General features: G+C 42.4%; 2 protein-coding genes across 4 annotated transcripts in view; one reads left to right on the top strand and one right to left on the bottom strand.

Annotated features, from left to right (window-relative positions):
- Positions 1-22,104, top strand: part of LOC129634848 (C-C chemokine receptor type 1-like) — a 250,081-nt gene that overhangs the window by 136,752 nt on the left and 91,225 nt on the right. The window contains exons 2-3 of one of the 3 annotated variants that reach the window (XR_008705941.1): positions 1,154-1,211; positions 2,810-3,290. The exons of the other annotated variants lie outside the window; for them this stretch is intronic. The gene's annotated coding sequence lies outside the window, so the exon portion shown is untranslated. Of the gene's footprint in view, positions 1-1,153; positions 1,212-2,809; positions 3,291-22,104 lie in introns of those variants that run through there. 3 annotated transcript variants of the gene reach the window in all.
- Positions 5,845-18,535, bottom strand: CCR3 (C-C motif chemokine receptor 3). The gene is made up of 2 exons (XM_055557216.1): positions 18,455-18,535; positions 5,845-7,220 (listed from the first exon to the last, which is right to left on the bottom strand). The coding sequence occupies exon 2, from the start codon at positions 7,207-7,209 to the stop codon at positions 6,133-6,135; it is 1,077 nt and encodes a 358-aa protein (XP_055413191.1). The 5' UTR covers positions 7,210-7,220; positions 18,455-18,535; the 3' UTR covers positions 5,845-6,132.

Below are 22,104 nucleotides of genomic sequence, written 5' to 3' on the forward strand. Positions count from 1 at the left end.
GAATTATCCAGGTTCAGGAAACTTATTCTGTAGAGACAAGAAAGTAAACGGTGCAGGATTTGTGGACTGTGCGGCCTCTGTCACAGTCACTGAGCTGTATTATGGCAGCACAACAGCAGCCACAGACAGCTCATCAGCCAACGAGCATGGCTGTGCTCCAGTGACGCTCTACTCACAGAGCAGGCAGTGAGCTGTGTTTGGCCCCTGGGTCACAGTTCACCAAATCCTGGATTGGATCAGTGAATTGAGAAGAGAAATGGCGGCCTTAACTAAACCCGGGATTTATCTGGGCAGAAAGTGGCGAAAACCTCAGTGATTGAAAGCCCACAGACTATGAAGGACATAAACCTGCTTTGTTCAGAAGGTGTGAAGATTAGAAATTTGGCTCTGGAATTTGAAGAAAACTTCAAAAACTCAAGCTGGAAAAGGATCATATTTTTTAAACCACCAGGATATGATTCTCAGCAAAAAAAGAGGAGCGTCAGGAAAGTCAGCACTGAGGAGTGTTCAAGGTCACCTGCCATTGTCAAGGTCACCCTAGTCTTCACCACAGTAGACTCTCTCTAGTGCACTTTTGTGTCATCGTGGCTGCCAGTATATTGACCTACCTGCCTGAACATTGCTCCCGCTTCCCCTCTTTGGTACATGAAAAAGTCGTTCAAATATGTGGCAAACACTTTATCCCTCAAGCCTTAACTGAGTGTGCCCAGCTGGCTTCCAGCATCCATATCTGCATCTTGTTGCCGGGGAGCTTTTCCCAAAGCTAGAAGGGCTCTGAGAGCCAGGCAGGCTGAAAGTCCTGGTAAATTAGTGCCAATCAGCCAATGACCAATAGGAGTGGAATGTTAATACCCCAACTTTCTTCCCCCTCACATGGGATAATGGAGGACTGTGAGTTACACTGTTTCCCAACAGTTTTCTAGTGGTTTTGAGCTCCAGTTACCCCTCAGTGGAAGGTACACTGTAATGTACCCTTTTTTGGCATCTTCCTCTCCTGTTGAACTTCCCCACTCCCTCCTGGAGTTTCCTTTCAAATAAACTCTTTGTTCTCCACTTCCTGCTCAGGAATTGCCTTGGGGGGAACCCAGCCTAATCAGAATATCATTTTCTCTGTGTACTTTTCTTCAATGATTTCATTCTGTTTCTGTTGCAGGGGCTTTTGGGCACCTGTCACATTTCATTATAGTCACTTGAGTCTATTCCATGGAATGGTGAGTTTTCCAGAAATGAATCTTATTCATCTTTGCATCACTGGCATTTTCCCTAGCCTGTTACACAGTGTTCAAGATGTGATTGCTGACCACAGGAGGCTTGATGCACAGGCAGAGCAGAGATGAAGAGGCAAGTTTGAAGAGGCTAGTGCTGCACCACTAACCACATGAAGTAGCCACTAGCCGCATGTTGGCTATTTAATTAAAATGGAATGAAAATGAAAACTTCACTTCCTCAGTCTCACTAGCCACATTTCAGGTGCTCAGTAAGTGCATGTGATCAGTAGTGATTACATTGGACAACACAGATGTAGAACTTTTCTATCATTGCAGTTGGTTCCATTGGACAGCATGGGGATGGGGAGCAGGGTGGAGCACACTGAATCCATGATTTGGTTTTGTGCGGCTTTGTGTGGGTCACAGAACTGAAAGCTTTCAGGATCAAGGGAGTATGAACCAGCACCTATAGATCCTGCACTTGCGGTTATCTAAGGGCAGATACTTCATAGTGCAAGAGAGAATCAGAGGTGTATAGTTTTTACATGATTGTTTCATTTACATTTTGGCTGAACCACAAAAAAGAGAAAAAGTAACTTCAGAGTTTCCTAGCCAAATTGAGATTCATGTTGTGCGGTTTAGTGTTCCACAGTTCATATCCTGTGCTGTCCATTTAGGGTTGGCCTGAGGTAAGACCTTTCAGACAGGGTCACATGAAGGTAAGAAACCTCAAGGCCACTCACCAGCAGTTGAGGCTGGATTGCATGGATAGCTAAGAGCATGTGTGTCATTTTTCCAAGCATTTGACTAGAATGTGAAATGTTCTGGACTTGGAGTGTTTTCTGGTCTTGAAGGCAGGAGAAGAAGGAGCTGACAGAGGGTGAAATGGTTGGGTGGCATCACCAACTCTATGGACATGAGTTTGAGTAAGCTCCGGGAGTTGGTGATGGACAGGGAAGCCTGGTGTGCTGCAGTCCATGGGATCACAAAGAGTCGGACATGACTGAGCAACTGAACTGAACTGGTCTTACAGTGGAAGTCTCTGTCATTTGGATTGAATTTAGGCATTGGCAGTTTTTAAGACATGATTTTGAACTTGGGCAGCGTAGGACAAAGCAGTGTCTAATTCAGTCTGACAGTAGTTTCCTGAGGGGCTTAGTTAAGAACATGACATGTGCTCAGCAAATGTTTATTGAATGAATGGATAAGTGACCAGATGAATGACTAAACACGTGAAACCTGAGTATACCTTAGTGAGCACAGGAACTGCACTTGGTGTCATGGCCAGTAGGAGGTGATGCTGTAAAATTGTTCACTGTGTCACAACCTCCTTTTAAAACAACAACAACAACAATGTATTTTGTAGACTTTGAGCATCTACTTTCTAAAACTTTATCAAGATTAGAGTTTACTTTGGCTATAAAGGGTCTTAGAAATAATCTAACCAGGTCACAGGTTCATTCATGGCAGAGGACGTCTAATCTCTTTATGGCTAGTAGAATGGATACCATATATGAATAGTAGCCTAGTCTTTCATTTTTTAAATATAATTCTAAAATGTTTATTTAAAAAAAAAAAAAAAACACGTTCCCATGTTTCAGAGTCCAAAAGATGCAGAAGAGTGTTCAGAGAACTATCCTCCTTCTCTTCTCTACACATGCTGCTGCTAAGTCGCTTCAGTCGTGTCTGACTCGGTGCGACCCAATGGACGGCAGCCCACCAGGCTCCCTCGTCCCTCGGATTCTCCAGGCAAGAACACTGGAGTGGGTTGCCATTTCCTTCTCCAATGCATGAAAGTGAAAAGTGAAAGTGAAGTCGCTCAGTCGTATCTGACTCTTCGTGACCCCATGGACTGCAGCCTACCAGGCTCCTCTGTCCATGGGATTTTCCAGGCAAGAGTACTGGAGTGGGGTGCCATTACACATGCCCCTCCCTAAAGACAACCATTGTTCCTCTTTTCCTTTATATCCATTTTAAGAGGATGGTCAGCGCATCTAAACACAATGAAAAATGTGTCTGTCTCTTTTTCTTTTTTTAACATTCTGTTTTGCCCCCACCTTTTTTTCCCGCATCAACCATATACTGCTCCTAGTGTTTTAACTCTTCCTTCACACTGTCTCTTGGCCAGATTCTCCTCAGGGTGCTCTTGGCACCTCTCTTGATCGGTCGTTGATCTTTCCTTGCCTCCACATTTGCACTTGTCTCCTAACTTAGCTCCCTCCACAGTTCTGGGGCCTCTGCTCCATCCTCCATGTGATACCAGAATTATCTTCCTGACACACCATTTTGATTTCCTTGCTCCCCATGCCTTCCCCAATAAAGCCTGAGGTACTCTGCCTAAACATCATCCCCATCCCAGCCTCCCCACCTCACTCTGCCATCCACCCACATTCATGCCTTCCCCTCTCCTCACTGGCCTTCCCCCCAAACCTCCCACTTCTTCAGAAACCTGCTCAAAAGCCACTTCCTCCATTAAGTCTTCCTCCTTCAGATTCCAGTGGAAATGGTCTTTCTTCCTGACCCAGGTGTAGCATTGAGTGTGTTCTTATTTGCACTGGAGTTATTTGTTTCTGTCTTACATCCTCTACTATAGGGAACGTTTCATGGGGGCAAGGATCGTGTTTGTCTAATACAGTTTGGCATCCTTCACTTAACCTAAGACAATGTTTGTGCATCCTGCCTGTATCACCTAACACACAGTTACTGGATAAACAGTGAGAGTGGGGTGCCGAGGTCCAGCCCCGGCTGATCCAGGGTATTCGAAGGAGAGACGGCCTAGGCGACTATTCAAATGTTAATTAGAGATATAAAGAGTAATAAAAAGAGGATAGCTCAGTAGGAAAATTCAGTGGAGAAAAGAAGCTGAGTGGCTTGGTTTACGCGGAAAATCAATATAACCCGTGACACCAGGTTAGCTCTGACCACGGAGGCCGCAGGCGCCCTCTCAAATAGCGGAAGGTGCCCCACCTTAGACACCTTCTCGAGTGGGTCTTAGAAGCCCAGGCAAATAAATGGTCGCAGAGGATATCCGTGCTCCAGATGGACACTCAGCTGAAAATTGAGGGGAAGAATGACATGGGGAGACCACGTATTGGTGAGCAAGGCCCATAGCTTTATTTTCAACAGGGGCTTATATACCCTAAGTTACACATAGAGGATAATAGGGGATGCAAAGTCAGCAGTTTTTGATCCTTATCAAAAACCAGAGTTTCTTTCCTGCAAATTTATCATATACAAATGGTTTAGGTGATTTACATCATCTTCTGGCCAGAAGGCCTATTAACATTTTATGACTCTTGACAAGGACTTATCAACAAAGACTTATTTTCTCTAAGAGTAATTATTTTAAGGTTTGGTGCCATCTTCCGAAGATAAAATTACATTCCTATAGGGCGGATGTGTAATGGGTTTACAACAAAGGAAAGAATTTATTACCTTAAGGGTCTAAAGTTACTAACACCAAGGCCACTACTTATTTTTCTACATACCAACTATATTAATTAATACACATTCAAGGATACAATACAGGGGATGTGGAAACTTGGCAACAAACATTGGTTCATCAATGAAATCTTTTACTAGTTTTATTCTGACAGTTTCTAACTCTCTGAGAGGCTCTAAGCTATTTGAATATCTTAAGCTTCCCGTGCCTCTCGCGGCTGGGAGACTGTAAACAATCATATGCATAGCTGTAGGTGTCCGGGTAAACTTGTCAGGCGAGTTAGAGAGCCATCTGAGGGGTTTGGATTTAAACACTCCTAATTGCCCAGGAACTTTATTAATTGGAGCTGTAAGTTAACTCTTTGACAGAGAGAGCGAGATGGTGGTGGGGGACAGCCCCCAGTAAAGTCAGAGGTGAGAGCACAAAGCAATAAAGTAGGCAGACTCTGGTTTTTTGGGGGTAGGTGCTCGAGAATATCCGGGGGGACTCCCGAGGCTTGATCCTGCCTTTGCGTATGCCGAGCCTCCTTCCTCATGACCTTTGTCACGAGTGGAATGTCTCTCGCCAGCTCCTGGCAGTGGGGTAAATTAAGACAGTGTCCACACATGTCAGGGCTCTGAGAAGTTTCTGTGAGCAGGACCTTTATTCTCTGTACCGCTGCTGCTGCTGCTAAGTCACTTCAGTCGTGTCCGGCCCTGTGCGACCCCATAAACCCCACCAGGCTCCCCCATCCCTCGGATTCTCCAGGCAAGAACACTGGAGTGGGTTGCCATTTCCTTCTCCAGTGCGTGAAAGTGAAAAGTGAAAGTGAAGTTGCTCAGTTGTGTCTGATTCTTAGTGACTCCATGGACTGCAGCCTCCTAGGCTCCCCTGTCCATGGGATTTTCCAGGCAAGAGTACTGGAGTGGGTTATTCTCTGTACTGAAAATGCCAAATTGCTCTTCTTCTATTCTCCCCCTTGCCTTCAATCTTTCCCAGTGTCAGAGCCTTTTCCAGTGAGTTGGCTCTTTGCATCAGGTGGCCAAAGTATTGGTTTCAGCTTGAGCATCAGTCCTTGCAATAAGCTGATTTATTACATTGTAATAATAAGAAGAAATGTGATTGATTTATTAATATTTCATTTGTTTATTATGTTTCATTTATATCAATAACTGGCTGAAGTTAAGGTTTAAGATATAAAAAGCTTGACTAGTTTATAGCTGCATATAGTAACCATCTAACATTCAGGTGCATTAAAATTATGTGACTCGAGTGAATCAAGCAAAGCTCTGCTTTTCAGGGTTCATAATAAGTCATTGTCCAGCCGTTGACCTTTGGTAATGACTTTGGGGTGCATAGATACACCGTCACCATTGTGTATATATTTTAATGGCTTCAAGAGCTGTGGCCATTGTGCTGGAAGTCCAAAGGACTGGTGAAGAGGTCGATGTGTTGGCTTCATCTGGTCTGTTCATCTTCTTTAAGCAATGTTCTGCATCTGACCTAAAATACAGCAGAGAGTTCCTGCTCCCCTGTTGATGGGGAGACGGAGCTGGTTCTTTCCAATTTTTCACTAGGAAGAAATGGCATGAATTTTCCCAGGTAGATGGCCACATGTCTGTGGAAAAAGTGGCGGAGATGCTTCCGGAACCTCTCACCAACGAAGGCATAGATCACGGGGTTGACACAGCAGTGCGTGTAGGCGATCACCTCTGTCACCAGCATGGCCAGGTCCAGCTGTCTGCTCTGTTCACAATCAGCCTTCAAGTGCATTTGAAAAGCAAACAGTAGGACAACCAGATTGTAGGGCGTCCAGAAAATAAAGAAGACCACCATAATTACAAAAATAAGTCGAATGGCTTTGTATTTTTTTTTACTGGGGCATCTCAGCAGTGTTTTAATAATTCCTGAATAGCAGATGGCCATAACAAGCAGAGGCAGGGCGAGACCCAGGATATTCATTCTCAGAGCGTGGAATCTCTTCCAGGCATTTTCATTATCCTCTGGGTAAAGAGGACTGCAGAAAGTCTGTCCAGCCTCCTCTTGGGTCTCATGAAAGAAAAATTCAGGGAGGGCTGCTAGCCCTGCCAGGACCCAGGTGAAGATGCTGGTAACAATACCAAAAGTGACTGTACGGGCTCGAAGGGCAAACACGGCGTGGACGATGGCAAGATACCGGTCTATGGTCAAGAGGATGATGAAGAAGATCTCACTGTACAAGCCCATGTAATAGAGCCCGGAGAGCAACTTACACATGCGGTGGCCAAAAACCCACTCGTTCCACCTAACATAGTGAATCCAGAATGGCAGCGTGAATAGGAAGAGCACATCAGAAATGGCCAAGTTGAGCAGGTAGATGTTGGTCATGATCCGGAGCCGCTTGTATTTGGTGAGTATCACCACCACCATCACGTTGCCCAGCAGGCCGGTCATGAACACCAGGGAGTACAGTGGGGGCAGGAACTGGGCCGCCAGCTCCTTGACGTTGCTCTTCTCGCACGGCAGCGCCGCCTCATAGTCGTAGGGTGTGGTCCCAGCAACTTCCCCCACAGTTTCAATCCCATCAGCTGAGGTCGCCATTTCCCTTGTCCCTGTGATAGAAGCAGGCAGAAGTAACCCCACAGTTAACGGTGATTGCTCCTTGTGACCCACACCAGTCAGCTTATTCACTTACCCACTGAAACCACACGGAATAAATAGCCTATACATTCTTCAGCATATATTTCCAAAGGTGTATCAGATATGCCATGGGGTGGGGGAAATGTTAGGAGTGAAAGATGCAATGTTTTGAGAGTCAGCATGATCCGTCATGGGAAAAGAAACAAACATTGTGGATGGTAGTGAAGAGTGGAGATGTTGATCCTGAAAGCATTTGGAAGAAGAAATACAAAACAGGAAGAGATAGGTTGGGTAATGTTAACAATAATCTTATAATAATTATATTATCACTGTATTTTAAAATTTTGTGTTTTATGTTTTATAGTTTATATATGACCTTCAAAATCATCCATTTAAAAACCAAATGCTAATAATAGTGATTATTGTCCTTAGAAATAACTACCCATTTCCATGGCTCCATAACATAAAATGCAAAATTTAAAAATACAGTAATGGGGAAATTGAACCTCAAAGAAATTTAATAATGAGTCTAAAATCCTTTAGTAAGCAATTTCAAAAGTTCAGGCTAGATCTTCAGTATCTATGCTCAATTCTGTCATCACTGGATTCAAGTACAGTGATTTTTAACTTATAATGATTATTATAATTAGCTGTTGTAGTAGTTACTAACTGTTGTAACAATTGTAAGCAGCATCCCCTTTTCCTGTTCCTGACAATGCTGACATAAGCCAGTCATGTGCTTACAACAGAGCCCTTAGAGTTTCTCCCTCATAAAGGGGCTGAGCATGTGCCAATGGGACTACTTCTTAGATTTTGGATTTTTTAGACCAGGATCCCTAGGGTCAGTGCCTGCTTTTCTTAGAATTACAGACTTGGCTGGAGAAGAAGGAAAAAGAGACAAGGGAGTAGTCCATGAAAGGCAGCTAATCCCTACCCTGCTTCCTCAGGAGTCCTGCTAACCTTCTCTTTTCTGTGAAAGCACAAGTGTGAGGTCATGAACGTACGTCAGCAGGTATTTCTCAAGGCAGGCCTTAGAAATGCAGTAATTGGAGCCGATGGCAAGGATTGTCTTTGCTTTCCTAAGAAAATACTGGGACCCTAAAGTCAGCACCTGTTGGGGTTCTGTGTGGTCCAAGTGACTGTAGAGAGGGGAGACATAGGAGCGGTTCCTGGCCATTCTGCTTGCCAGTGAGAAGACTCAGACAAGCCCTTAACTCTGAGCCTCGTTTATTCATCTCCAAAATAAGGATCATGATAGCCACCCATTTGATGTGGTGAGCATCAAATCAGAGAGTCTACATGAGATCATATTTTAAACTAGAAAAAGAAAAAGCTGTATCGTAGAAAGCAGAAGTGAAAGAAAGGCAATGAGAAGTGGTTTCACATGAAATCAGGAAAAAGTAGAGGCTCTTGGATAGAACTTGATCTATTTTCATAGCTCTGGCCTGGTCCATCATCTACTAATCAGTGACACATTCAGGCTTTCGAGGTTAAAAATGGAATTGAGTAGCAACTGACTTATATGATCTTACCAGCTTTTTTTTTATTCCCAATGGCATAATACACAGCAGCTGAGAAAAAATACCCATCATTTGGTCTGTTATGCATTTTCGGTCATGAGAGTATCTCTCTAAACCTTAATGTTTAAGGCAAGAGTGAAAAGAGCCTCTACTCATCATTAATTATTTATATTTTCTTTTCTTTTCTCACAGACTGATCTGAAAACAAGTCAAACTTTAAAAAAGAATTTCACTGAAGTGTTTTCCAACTTGAAGATCATCTTTAATTCATGTGTCATTTCCATAAATCCAACATGATGAGTGTAAGATTATAGAATCTTGTGAGGGGAAGGGGCCTAGACTGCAAAGCACTGGAAAACAAGTAGAGTTAGAAGTCAAGTCCTTGACCCCTAGTTACATGAGATCAGAGACACAAAAACAGATACAATTTTTACCTGTCTGCACTCCTAATCACAGTCCTTGCAGTTTGGAAAAATTATATAGTAATAGTAAACGAACAACATCAATCATAAAGAAAAGGAAAAAATAGTAAAAACCATCCCAGATCTCACCATGATGAGTTTACTACCATTAACATTTCTCTATGTATGCATACGTGGATACAAAGTTTTACATAAATTAACATCATACTCCTTTAGCTGATTCACTAAAATTGCCCATAGTACAATTCGGTTGTGCAATGTAAATGAAGTTTCTTTAGTTTCCAAAACTATTTGAATCTCTTACCAGCTTCCCACCTGCTGGGTAAAAGAAAAAAGTATTCACAAATTTTAGTCCTAAGTGGTTTAAATTTAGTCTTATCCTTCCATTCATTTGAATGATAACTTTAGGTTTTACTCATCCTCTGTTAATCAGCTTGTAATTTCAGTTCCTTGTCTCCTCTCATTGGGCCTTTCTAAGATGGCAGTAGAGAAGGGCCAGCATGACTCGATGCATGGGCAGAGGGAGAAGAGGGTACTCTAATCTCCTGTTGGTTCTTGATTGATGTGACTGGTGTCTGCTAAGGTTGGGGTCGACCCAGTCCCAACCCTGAGTCTTTGTGCTGGCATCTGCTGCAGTGTTTGTAGTAATGACCTCAGGATCCATTCATTCTCAGTCCTCCCCAGGCACAGTGACCTCTCCAAGGTGATGAAGTCTTCACTCAGCCCTGTAGAATGGAGAACCACACTGCCATTGAGTTCCTGGCCCAAGCTCTACTCTTTGTTTTGAACTGGCAGGTGCCCGTCAGACATGCTCCTCTTTGACTCCATGTGCATGTCCTGTACAAACCAAGGCACACGCAAGACTGCAAACCAGATCTTTTTTTCTGCCTGACCACCAACTTAACTGCTCTGGCCACCCCATGTGGGTAAGGAGATACTTTGCAGAGAGATAGTTTATCTTGAGAGTCCCCTAGTTTATCAAACAGCTCTCCAAACCCCCTAACTCTGGTCAAAGCCTGGATGGGAGAGATAGGACACACAGCTGTGACTGCTTCCTTCCAGGGTCTCTTTTCTTATAATTTCTGAAGTCAGAAGTCGGGGAGCCCTTTCCCTGCCATTCTTGTCTGGCCAGCTCCAATAAATATATATGCACCCTCCATCTATACTATGATAAATGGGATGAGGTGATGGATATCTTGAACTTCATAAATTCACATTCACCAGTGTAAAATTTTAGTGAGTGTTGCAAAGTTGAATTGAAAAAAAAATATTTAGAATTGGGGATCCTTCTTTAGAAAATATATTTAAGTTTGAAATGTCATTCTAATTATATAAAAAAAAAAAACTAATGGTGATGCTCAATGCTGGTGAGTTTGCAGTGAACCTTATTCATTGCTGGAACACTTACTCATTGCTGGTGCTATGTAACTTGTTTTAATAAATTTTGTATCTAACATGAGCCATCAAGATACACATGGCTTTAATCCACTAGTTCTAGTCCTGTGATTTTACCCTGAGGGGAAAAGGTCGAAAATGTATTACCAATACATAATGTGCACAAAGATGTTCGTTGTGGCATTGTTCTCATAGTAGAAAACAAGAAATGGGAGTGATCTAAATGTTTGACACATGAAGGATGTTTTGAGTAAACTGTAGTCCATTTAAAGAATAGATTATTATGTAGTCATTAAAAATAGTTTTGGATACCAGATAAAATCACAGACAGATGTTTATAAGAATGAAGAGAATGTAAAATGTGTAAACAAAGATTGCAACAACGTGAAATTATATGTACATATAAAAGGCAACAGGCAAATAATCAAAATAGTTGTGAGAGGTAGGTGGATTATCATTTTTAAAACTGAAAATCTTAAATTTTTCTGTATTTCCTTATCAGTTAAACTGTCCCTGAAAGCTAATGTTTTTAGGCAGGCACTGCTAGAAGATTTGGCAGACATTTTCTAGGGTGAAAACCTAGGCAAATTACAAGATGAAGGGTTTACTCATCAGAACTTGAAACCACAAACTGAAATCTAAGGAACTTGAAGAAGAGGGCACACTAGGCAAAGCATTTGAATTTTGTTTTCAGATTAAGAGATCTTAGGGGCTAGGTTCTCCCCTTTGATCTTGGGTTGAGCTGGCATCCAACCACCTAGACTTGGAGAGGGGAGGCGTCTTTTCCGGTCTTGAGACCTGCATTGGCAGGGGCTCGGCCAGCCTCCACGGAAAGAGTGAGACGGCAGTTCAGATGACCGCAGTGGGCACCTGCGTGAGGACAGGTGGCCCGCGGGACACCAGCTCCCTGGATGCCTCCAAATTGTTTGTGTAGATTTATTAGATTATTTATGTATATTATCTGATTAAACAACTGCATTTCAGTATTCATTTCCAGTATGTCTTATCTTTTAGAACCATTTGTCCTATTAGATGAACTTTTGGATCCTGTAGTCAATACTTAGAAAAACATAATTTTGAGTGAAATTTTGTTACATTTGTAAATAAGTTTAGGAAGAATTGATAACGTTACATGTCAGGCTTTTATATTTGGGAACATACTATGTCTGATTACTCTGCTTACCATAGGGCTTTAAGTTTTTGGTGTTGCATGTTTCTTTTTACATTTTTATCTACCTTTATATTCCTCGGGTTATTGTGAATGAGATATTTTTCCCTAACAAATTTTCTAAACAATTGTTGGTAGTATGAAAGAAAATACATGTTTAAGCTGACTACCTTACCGACTTTTAAAAATAAATTCCTTTAGGACTACTAGGTAAATAATCAAATTATTTGTGAACCACTGACAGGATTATATCCTCCTTTCTGGTATTTCTCATTTGTTTCTCTCACCTTATTGCTTTGGTGGGAACTTCCACAGTGATGTTAAATAATAGTGGTGTTTCTGGTTCCTGATTGTAGTTAGACATCCACCCTCCAACCTTTCAAAGTCCCCAAAGTACAGAAAAGATATTATTAATTTGAAATCTGTTTTATTCTAAAACTTTACTAAAGTGGAAAACTGCCATGCCTGTGATGAAGAGTGCTGATCCTTGACAGTAGTGGGAGTTTGGTTGAACTCAGTCATGTCTGAAAGAGGGCCATGTGCTGAATGATATCCCAGTTTAGTAACATCACTAATCTGGTGTGTGTGTGTGTGTGTGTGTGTGTGTGTGTGTGTGTGTGTTTAAGTGTTGAGTCTCTCTGAGGGGGATCAGCCTCTCAGGTGAACTTGATGAATCTTCTAAAGTATATATAACAGGAGGGGAAGGAGAGGGTGGGACGATTTGAGAGAGTAGCATTGAGATATGTACACTAGGGTGAGTGAAACAGAAAGCTAGCGGGAAGCATATGTGTAGCACAGGGAACTCAGCTTGCTGCTCTGTGATGACCTAGAGGGCTGGGATGGGGTCAGGGAGGCTCAGGAGCGAGGGGACCAATGTATACTTACAGCACAAACCAATACAACATTGTATAGCGATTATACTCCAATGTAAAAATTAAAAAAAAAAAAAAAGAATATAGAGAAGAGAGGAGGTTGGGAAGTTACTGCCTACCATCCTGAATCTGCCTGTCCATCTAGAAAAGCTCTGCCCACAGACTCCAAGTGGTCAGCATTCCTGAAGGACCACCTGCTGTTAAGATCAGATTCCAAGCCTAAGGCCCTAGATACTCTTGGTTTCATGGGTGTTGGTGCCAGGGAATCATAGTCATAAGATTTTCTTGCTTATATATCCTTGGTCCTTTTCAGTATAGGATAATGATTGAATTCCTGAGTTTGAAGAAATGACTGTGTGACATAGAGCAAGTAGGTTACCCTCTCTGTGCCTCAGAATCTGTATGTGTAACCTGGTGATTAAGAAGAGTTACTGCCTCATTCATTCAGCAAATGGGGTTCTCCAGTCAGTCATTCAGCAAATAGTTAATAGCAACCTATGACATGCCAGGCACTGTTCCACTGATACGGCCACTGTTCCAGCAATACGGCACATCCGTGAACGAAATAGACAAAACTCTTTGACCTCATGAAGCTTATATTCTAGTCAGGGAATAATAGAAAGCCAAAAGCTACAGTGTCTGAGATGGTCATGAGTGCTGCAGAGAAAGGTAAAGGAGATGAGAGAAGGCAGCAGTAGGGTGGGATTGGAGAGGGGCAGTTTAAACTGGAGAGGGTCAACAAGAAACTCATGAGATGACATTTGAGAAAAGTCTGGAGGGAGGTGAGAGAGTGAGTTGAACAGGTTTCTGGGGGATAAGAGGAACACCAAGTGCAAATATCCTGAGGTGAGAGAGTGGCTGGACAGGTTCTTAGAGGAGCAGAAGGGTTTAGTACGGCCGAAAGAGAAATGAGGGATGGGTATTATGAGAGGGAGTCACAGAGACATGAGGAGCTGTGGGCAGGGGTTCTGTGGAGCTGTGCAGCCAGGAAGAACTTCAGCTTTTCTCTGAAAGGAGTAGGGACTGTAGGTAAGTTTCCATTAAACTTGACATTATCCTCCTCATATTCTGTAAGGATTGTTCTGGTTGCCATGTGGAGAATAGACTATGGAAGCACAATTAGAAACAAGGAACCAGTAAGGAGGCTGAAGCTCCAATACTGTGGCCATGTGATGCAAAGAACTGACTCCTTAGAAAAGACCCTGATGCTGGAAAAGGCTGAAGGCAGGAGGAGAAGGGGATGACAGAGGATGAGATGGTTGGATGACATCACCGACTCGATAGACAGGAGTTTGAGCAAGCTCTGGGAGTAGGTGAAGGACAGGGAATCCTGGTGTGCTGCAGTTCATGGGGTTGCAAAGAGTCGTACACGACTGAGCGAGTGAACTGAACTGAAAGAGGCACTTATGATAACACAGGGAAGATGTGACACTGGGCAGGGCTTGGTAGTAGAGGTAGAAAGGGTGAGAATAGACGCATTCTCTATAAATGCGGAAGCTAGCCACAAGATTTGTTGACAGCGTATGAGTAAGTGAGAAATAGTCGACGACTCCAAGAGTTTTGTCTGAGCAACTGGAAGGATGGAGTTGACACCAACAGAGATAAAGTCTGGGGGAAAATAAGCCTGAATTGGGGCAAGCAAGTGTGAGATTGATTATATGCCATCCAAGTGGAGATGTGCAGTAGGCAGTTGGACAAACGGCTCCAGGGGAGAACTGTTGACTGAAAACACAAAAGTGACAGTTGTCATCACATAGATGTAAAGCCTTGATTCTGGAAAACAGCACCAGAGACATAGGTGTAGACAGCAAAGGACTGCATCCCCAGGCATGCCAAAAGTCAGAGGTCAGAGAAATGAGGAGGACACAGAAAGAGAGACTGAGAAAGGGTGGACAGCGAGATCAGAAAAAATGCAGAACTGGTGTCCCTGAAGCTGTGTAAAGAAAGTGTTGCAAGGAGGGGGGAGTAATGTGAGGACTACATAAGTCCTCACATAAACCCATGTGAGAACATCAGCACACAGTACCAGGCAAATGCAGGCTAGTTCTTCTCCCTCTCCCTCTAGTCACTGCCATTCTCTATTTTTCCAAGTTTTCAGCCCTTTTCAGAATTTCTTACATCTTTTCCAAAATAGGATTTCCTCCATCTAAAGAGAAATTCTTAGCTTTCCACAAATCACCAGTCTGTAACCCATTACTCAGAGTTACAGAAAACACAGTGATTGGTATCCAAAATGTTTTAAAAAGGTATTTCAGCCTTCATTAAAATATGTAGTTACAGTAAATGAGTTTGAATTTCTACAAATGGTTTTGGATCTGTACCAAATTAAATAGCCTAATAGGAACCCAAGAATATATTAATCTATTTATTTACTGACATTCCAATGAAGAATTATTGATAATTCTTTCACAAAGAAATAATTATCTTTCACAAATATGACAGGAATAGAGAGAAAGAGAGAAGTGACAGGCTGTACTCTCCTAAAGTTTTTGAATCTCTTTACTATCTCTGAGTTACATACCTCCAAACTTTTTAAGTTGGAAGAAAAGAGGAAGTTTAAGAGTTGAACTAAGAGTATCCTCAATTGCAAGCTCTTTAGAAGCCAATCCCAAGAGCTGGTTCAGTCTTCATCAATATTAATAGATCATCCAGAACAAAGGAAATCTGCCCGTCTGATTTTCCATCCACCTCTCTTCTCAGCTACCTCTTCATGTATTCATCCAATTATCTGTCCATCTAGCACCTTGAATTGCTTCCCACGTACACAGTCTTAAGCCAATCCTCCTTCCCTTTCATTTCCACAGAAAACCTGGGTAGTCAGAAAAAAACAATCATTTGGTACAGCACTATCCTGTAGACCTTTCTTGCAGTGATGGAACGTTCTGTGTCTGTGCTGTTCAGGAAAGCACCTAATTGAGCACTTGAAATGTGGCTACTGCTGTTGAAGAACTGAGATTTTCATTTTATTCAAATTTTATTAAGTTAAATTGGAATGGCCACAGGTGGCAAGTAGCCACCTTCTTGGACGATGCAGGACTATTGCCCAGTACAATGCCTGACAAGTAATAGCTGCCTAATAAATGCCTCTTAAATGGATAGAAGGATGGAGCAGAATAATTTTACCTTTTTTCACTTTTCAGATTATGCGTTTGAAATGTTAGATTCTCTTCAGGTGCCACATCTTATGAGCATTGGTATCCACCTGCAGCATAGAACAGGCTAGGATGATAAAGGTCTAGAAACATCAACGGTATTTTGCAGAACTTGGAATGTTTTATATAAAAAATAAAAGTCTTCAGGTTTATTTTAATTTGTTTTCTTTTTATCCCAATATGTGTATATCTTTGATCTGGACCAAAGTTTTCTAAGGAGTCGGACATGACTGAGCGACTGAACTGAACTGAACTGAAAGTTTTCTAATCTTTTTTTAAAAAAAGAATTGGATTAGAATGTCCTGGGTTTCTTTGAGATGGGAAAATCTATAATGTGATAGCTTCTGCTGTAGAAAAAGGAAGCAGACTCTACAGAGAGCAGAAATTTGATGGTAGTAGAGGAAACTACATTCAGTCACATGTGGGAAAGAACTTGGTGAGAACCACATTGTGCAGGATGGAATGGGCTGCCTTGTGAGCCAATGAGCTCCTTCCCTGGAAATACACAAGAACCTCTGAAGGTTGAAATCTTGAATAGATGACGTCTTCTTCCCAGCTGCAGGCATCTCCCAGCTTTTATATTTTAGGGCAGCACATGGACTTCCTCAGCTTCCAGTCATTAATATTATTAGAGCAAAGATTATATTCCATTCTTGGAATGTAGTCAGTTAAGTGACTTGGTTTCATCCACCTGCAAAGTAACTTGGAATAGTTTTACCAACTTCTTTGTTCAAAGAGTAGATTTACTCACTATGTTCTAATACCAGGTCTTTCCAGTGTGGCTGATGTTTAATGTTTGTATGCAGGCTGATACATGATTTAATTGAAATAGATGATCCTGAAAAGTGTTTTATGGGGAAATTATGCCTGTGCAGTCAAAGTACACGTGGCAGGAGTGTTCAGTGTACTGAGGGTCAGTTTCCTGGCCCCTGGTATTTCCACCTCCACCTGTGTCTTGAAGAGAGAACCATTGCCTCTTTTCTAGGCATATTGGTTACAGTTGATATCACATTTGCACACCCTTTTGTATTCTGGTACTTAAAATTTTATTGTCGTTCTTCAGTCACTGAGTCATGTCTGACTCCTTTGTGACCCCATGGACTGTAGCCCTCTAGGCTCCTCTGTTCATAGCATTCCCTGGCAAGAATAGTGGAGTGGGTTGCCATTTTTTCTGCAAGGAATCTTTCCAGCCCAGGGATCCAACCTGTATCTCCCTGCATTGGCAGGTGGATTCTTTACCACTGAGCTACCAGGGAAGCCCCACCTGCATCTAATTCCATGTGGTTAAAAATTATATGAAAATATAATTTGTAATCACTTCAACATACTGTATATTTATGGTTTTTTAATCATTGTCTTACTGTCGTGTGATTAAGTTGTTCCCTTGCACCTTTACAAATAATGCTGCAGTAAACGTCTTTGTATTTTTATTAGTTTGTTAAAGTGGATTTCTCAAAGGAATATTTCTACCTCTAGTCACATTTGTAAGGCTCTTGGTGCATTTTGCCAAATTGTTTCCAGAAGTTGTATAACAATTTGTATTCTATTTCGTATTGGTGCCAGTCTCAACAAGCACCCATCAATACCAAGATCTAAAAGAAAAAAATTACTTGGCCAATTTTACAGGTAACAAGGGTGTCATTATTTATGTAACTAATACTTAATAACTGAGGGGGTTTTTTTAGCTGTAATTATTAGTCATTAGTATTTCCTTTTCTGTGAATTATCTGTTTGTGCCTTTTACCCTTTTTATTCTGCTGGATATATCTGCTTTTTTCTTATTGAGTCATGCAGTTCCTCCCTAGAGAAATAACTCAGCCTGCATAGTTCATGGTAATCGTCACCATTTTCTGAAATGAGTTGCAGATATGCTCCAATTCCTATGCTTCCATGAACCAACAACCCCATATTCCCACTCCCTCCCCTCAAAACACTTGCCGAACACAGTTAACTTTCATCTCCAACTGGTTGAAGGTTTCCCAGAAGATTAGAAAGACTTTCTATCCCTACCCTCTAATATAGATCCAAGAAAAGCAGTCAACTTCGTAGATCCAAACATAAAGAGACCAAATCAACCGATCAGCTGATTCATCTGACAGCCTGACTTAGAGTGGATTTTCAGTGAAATATAAAAATTTATATATATACAAATGTAAGATACATGTATGTGCACACATATGTCAGTTATACTTTCACTGCTTCTTACTAATCAATATTACGAACGCAAAACTACTAAAGAGGACCCTTTTGGAGTGGCCATCCTCTCAATAGTTGAGAATTTATGAAAGCACAGGGAAGACAACATGGACACAGTTGTGGACAGGTTGACTGAAGAGGGTAAAAGGCTGAGTTTGGATGAGTGGAAAGGCAAACACATCATGATACAGGTGAGAGAAAGGCAAAATGGGAAAAAGTGAGAAGAAAATGGACATATCTTACAATCAGCTCTCCCACTTTGGCCCCATACTACCTACTGCAGCACAGCCGACCTCCCTCTACACCCTGTCCATCCAAGAGCACTCCTGGGAGGTGTAACTTCCACCTGCCAAGACTCCTTGCTCCATCTCCTTTTTCCGAGAAACCTGACTGTCTTCCTGGAAACCTCTCCTGAATAAACCACTTCTGTTGCATTCAATAGGTTCTTGCCCAGATAAGAACAAAAAGAAGATGATGGTACCTGCTAATTTAGCAAAGTCCTTGATGCGTCCAGTGGTAGCTTAGGTCTTGCCACTCATGAAACGGAGATACCATCTGATACCACCAGAGACATTAGTAAGGTAGGAAACAACACAGCTTCCTGTTTCAAAGAGTCTTAGCTTCTCAGGTTTTGCAAGTTTTTGAAAAGATAATCAAGTCTGGAGCAGTTCTTCTTTTCTATGATTGAGATCACACACTAAGCAAGCACTCAGTTGAGTAATCCTTGAGAAGAATGCTGTTGATGTCAGTAACTGTTTGGGGGATTCTGCCTTCCCTTGGAATTGCTCATTGTTTTGGAAGAGGGATCAATTCTTAAATAAGCATGCATTGACCTGTCAGGAGACAGGATAAAAAATGAAATCGGGATTTCCTTGTAATTACTCTGCAGAGCTGAATGGGAGACTTAGATGAGGCGAGTTGTACTATGGGTTTAAACAACCCAAGACGACTCGAACTTGAATTTCAGTTAGGGCACCCACAGCTGCATGGCCTGGGTTAATCGTTTAATCTTGCTGGACCTCAGCTTTCTCATCTGTCAACTTAGAATGATAATAACTACATCATAGGGTTGCCATGGAACTAGCTAAGATAAATATGCAAAAAGTCTCTGAGGACTGTCCAAAGCTAAGCAAATGTAAGGGATGAGTAGAATACCACTGAGACCTAAGCCTCACGGGGAAGAGCCACGTGCCTGCTCCATGTGCTGATGTGTCCATGGCACCCAGGATGGTCTTGGGCACAGCGCAGGTGCTCATCCAATGTTTTGGGATGAAGTCTGACCATGGATGGTGCAATCTGTGATGCAGTGGCTAAAGTGGACAAGGCAATGAAGTTCACCAAGCGTTCATCAGACATCTGCTGTATATGCAGGAATGTGCTTTATACTTCAAATGATAAAGAAAAGGTAGGAAGGAAAGACAACAACTTTGCTGGGAGGGCTCATGGGCATCCTGGGGCCCCAGTTTGAGGAAGCTTGATAGTCAGCATCTCGGCTCAGGTGGTCAGCAGAGTCAGAGAAGAGTTAGGAGAACTGGAAGCCTCTCTGAATATGAGAAAATAAGTCACCGTTGCTTTCTGTTATTATAGAATTGGCCTTTCCCATGGGCCAGTTATTCTCTGAGAATCATGATCACATAGGATTCTTGTTAGAAATATGACTCGGGGGCCTGTGTAAACTCTGGAAGGGCACTGGTGACTCTGAGAGATCTTGGTCAGATTTGTCATGTATGTTGGGAATTTCTCCTGTGGGGTTTGTTTTTTTTTTTTTTTTTGGTATCAAGAGTATTCATTCTTCCAGGTTGTAGCCCTGCATTAACCCTTCATTGGTTAAATGTACTCATTTGTCTTTCCAGTCTCTTATGATCCAGGCATTAGCATTGGAGGTGACACCAAGTCTGACACCTTCATCCTCCTCTCAGGGATCATTGTGTTATCTAATATAGCATTCCAGCAAAGGGTGTGGTGTGGGAGCCCTCAGGGCCTCTCGGACACTGTGTGGAAAACACTCATGGAGATTGCTTCACAGGACGTTAAAATGTCTGAGAAAGCCTCAGTGAGGAATAGGTTTCAATTTGGTTAACCTTGCATTCCTCAAACCTAGTGTTAAGATAGAGAAAACATTGTGTGTGTTTTTGTGTGTGTGTGTATGTGTTTTTTTTTTTTTCACATAACAACTGTTAATATACTTCAAGACTGGGGTTGGGTAGGAGAATGCTGCAGGCACTTGTCTAATGACTAGTCAACGTGTGGGCACAGGGTACAGTTGCCAACCCGCTTCTGGCCCATCTTCTCGTTTTGACAAGGGTCTCCTGAGCAGCCCCTCGAGGTATGTGGGGATGCTGTTGTAGACAAGGAAACTGAGATTCAACAAGGAACTTGGCAAATACCACAGAGACTAAAAGACAGAGCTAGGTTCCACCTTAGGGTTTTCTTTTTTTTTTTTTTTTTAAGGTATTTTTATGTGGACCATTTTTTAAAGTATTTACTGATTTTGTTTGTTTCCTGTTTTGAGTTTTTGGCCATGAAGCATGTGCGATCTTAGCTCCCCAACCAGGGATTGAACCTGTACCCTTTTCACGGGAAGGCAAAGTTTTAATCACTGGACCATCGGGGAAGTCCCTTACCTCAAGAGTTTAGACTGTTCACTGGTGCTCATTTTTCCTGCCCTGCATCACCATCTGAAGGACTGGTGCTTTCAGCTGAAGATAAGGATGGCAGATTGTAAAGGCAGAACCAGAGTGACTTCCCTGAGGTCCAGAGTGGCTTGTTTGGTCTGACTTTTCCCAGGATGGGCAGGAGATTTTTGATGCTTCTTTCAGGCTACTTGAGACAGTCAGCTCATGAGTTTCCAAGGTACACAGAAAAACCTGACCCCGAACTCTAATACCTCTGATCTTTTCAGATTCTTAATGTAGATAAAACTAAAGCAGAAGCATTTTGGAGAAAACAACCAAAATAATGACATTGACAACAAACCAAACAGAAGACAGCTTAGGAATAAGGAACATCTGAGGGAAAAACAAACAAAAGATGTTCAGAAGCTATATGAAAGGGTCAGAAATTTCTTGCAGGCAAGCTCAGGTCAACTGTGGCTTTGAGCGTGTGAAAGGAAGTGGTTGTTGAGCATCAGGAAGAAGTACTTGGGTTCCTTTATCCTATCTTCAACACCAGCTCCTGGCTGCAGGGTCCTGGGGCAGGAAGGTGGGTTCCAGCCATTTACCTTCTCTTACTGACATGTTCCCAGGGGAACATTAACTCCCAGGGGAGTTAATGGAAGGATTCATGCAGTCAGTGGTGCCTGCCTCTGGCATTTGGTGGTCAAGTGTATTTCTGAGTTGTCTCCATTGACAGTACCCTGCCCTTCTGTAAACCGCCAAATCAGCAGAAGCAAACCTTTACAAAAAGGGCTCCCCCCCTCCAGACTGTTAATACAAGACAAGTTGGAGTGACCATGTGGAAGCTGTATTATTTGGGGAGGTAGTGGACATCTCAAGATTTGAACAGAAGAGCAGGGTCTACACTTAGCATTGGCCTGCAACTCAAATCTAGAATTAAACCAAGGATACAATGAGCCACCCACTGGACAGCTGCAAGCACCTGGCACACTTCCAAGTGCAGGGTGTGTGGTTGACCAAGCCCTACTGCTGGGCTATGAAACCAACACTCTGCTTTCCCCAAAGCCAAACTTCCTGTGGCTTGCCCCACCCCTGACCCAGCCAGCATGGAACCTGAGGCAGGCCCACTCCTGCGAGACAAGGCTTCCACTGATGGCTGCCTTTAGCTGGAGAGGTCCCAAGTAGACATGCTAAACTCCCCTTAGTCTACACAACAGGCTGGGAATCATCTGCCATCCTCCCCTTGCTCCCTGTTTCACTTGAGGCCTGACCATTCTCGCCCACTTTCCCTCATAGGTACCTCCTGTAATAAAGGTGTAAGACCTGCTGGGTGTTTGCTTTTCACTGTCACACCCTGCATATTCACACTAGCTTCAGAATAGAGCCCAGGTCCCTTTAGGCCATTTCCAGGAAAAATTGGGTGGTTGTTGATCTAACTATTTTGTATGTTTCATTTTGCACTTTTTATTTCTTTCTTGTCAACATTGAAAAAAATCTAGTATCAAAATTAGAAAAT

Source organism: Bubalus kerabau, chromosome 20 (genome assembly GCF_029407905.1).
Source record: "Bubalus kerabau isolate K-KA32 ecotype Philippines breed swamp buffalo chromosome 20, PCC_UOA_SB_1v2, whole genome shotgun sequence".
NCBI classification, from domain to species: Eukaryota; Metazoa; Chordata; class Mammalia; order Artiodactyla; family Bovidae; genus Bubalus; species Bubalus kerabau.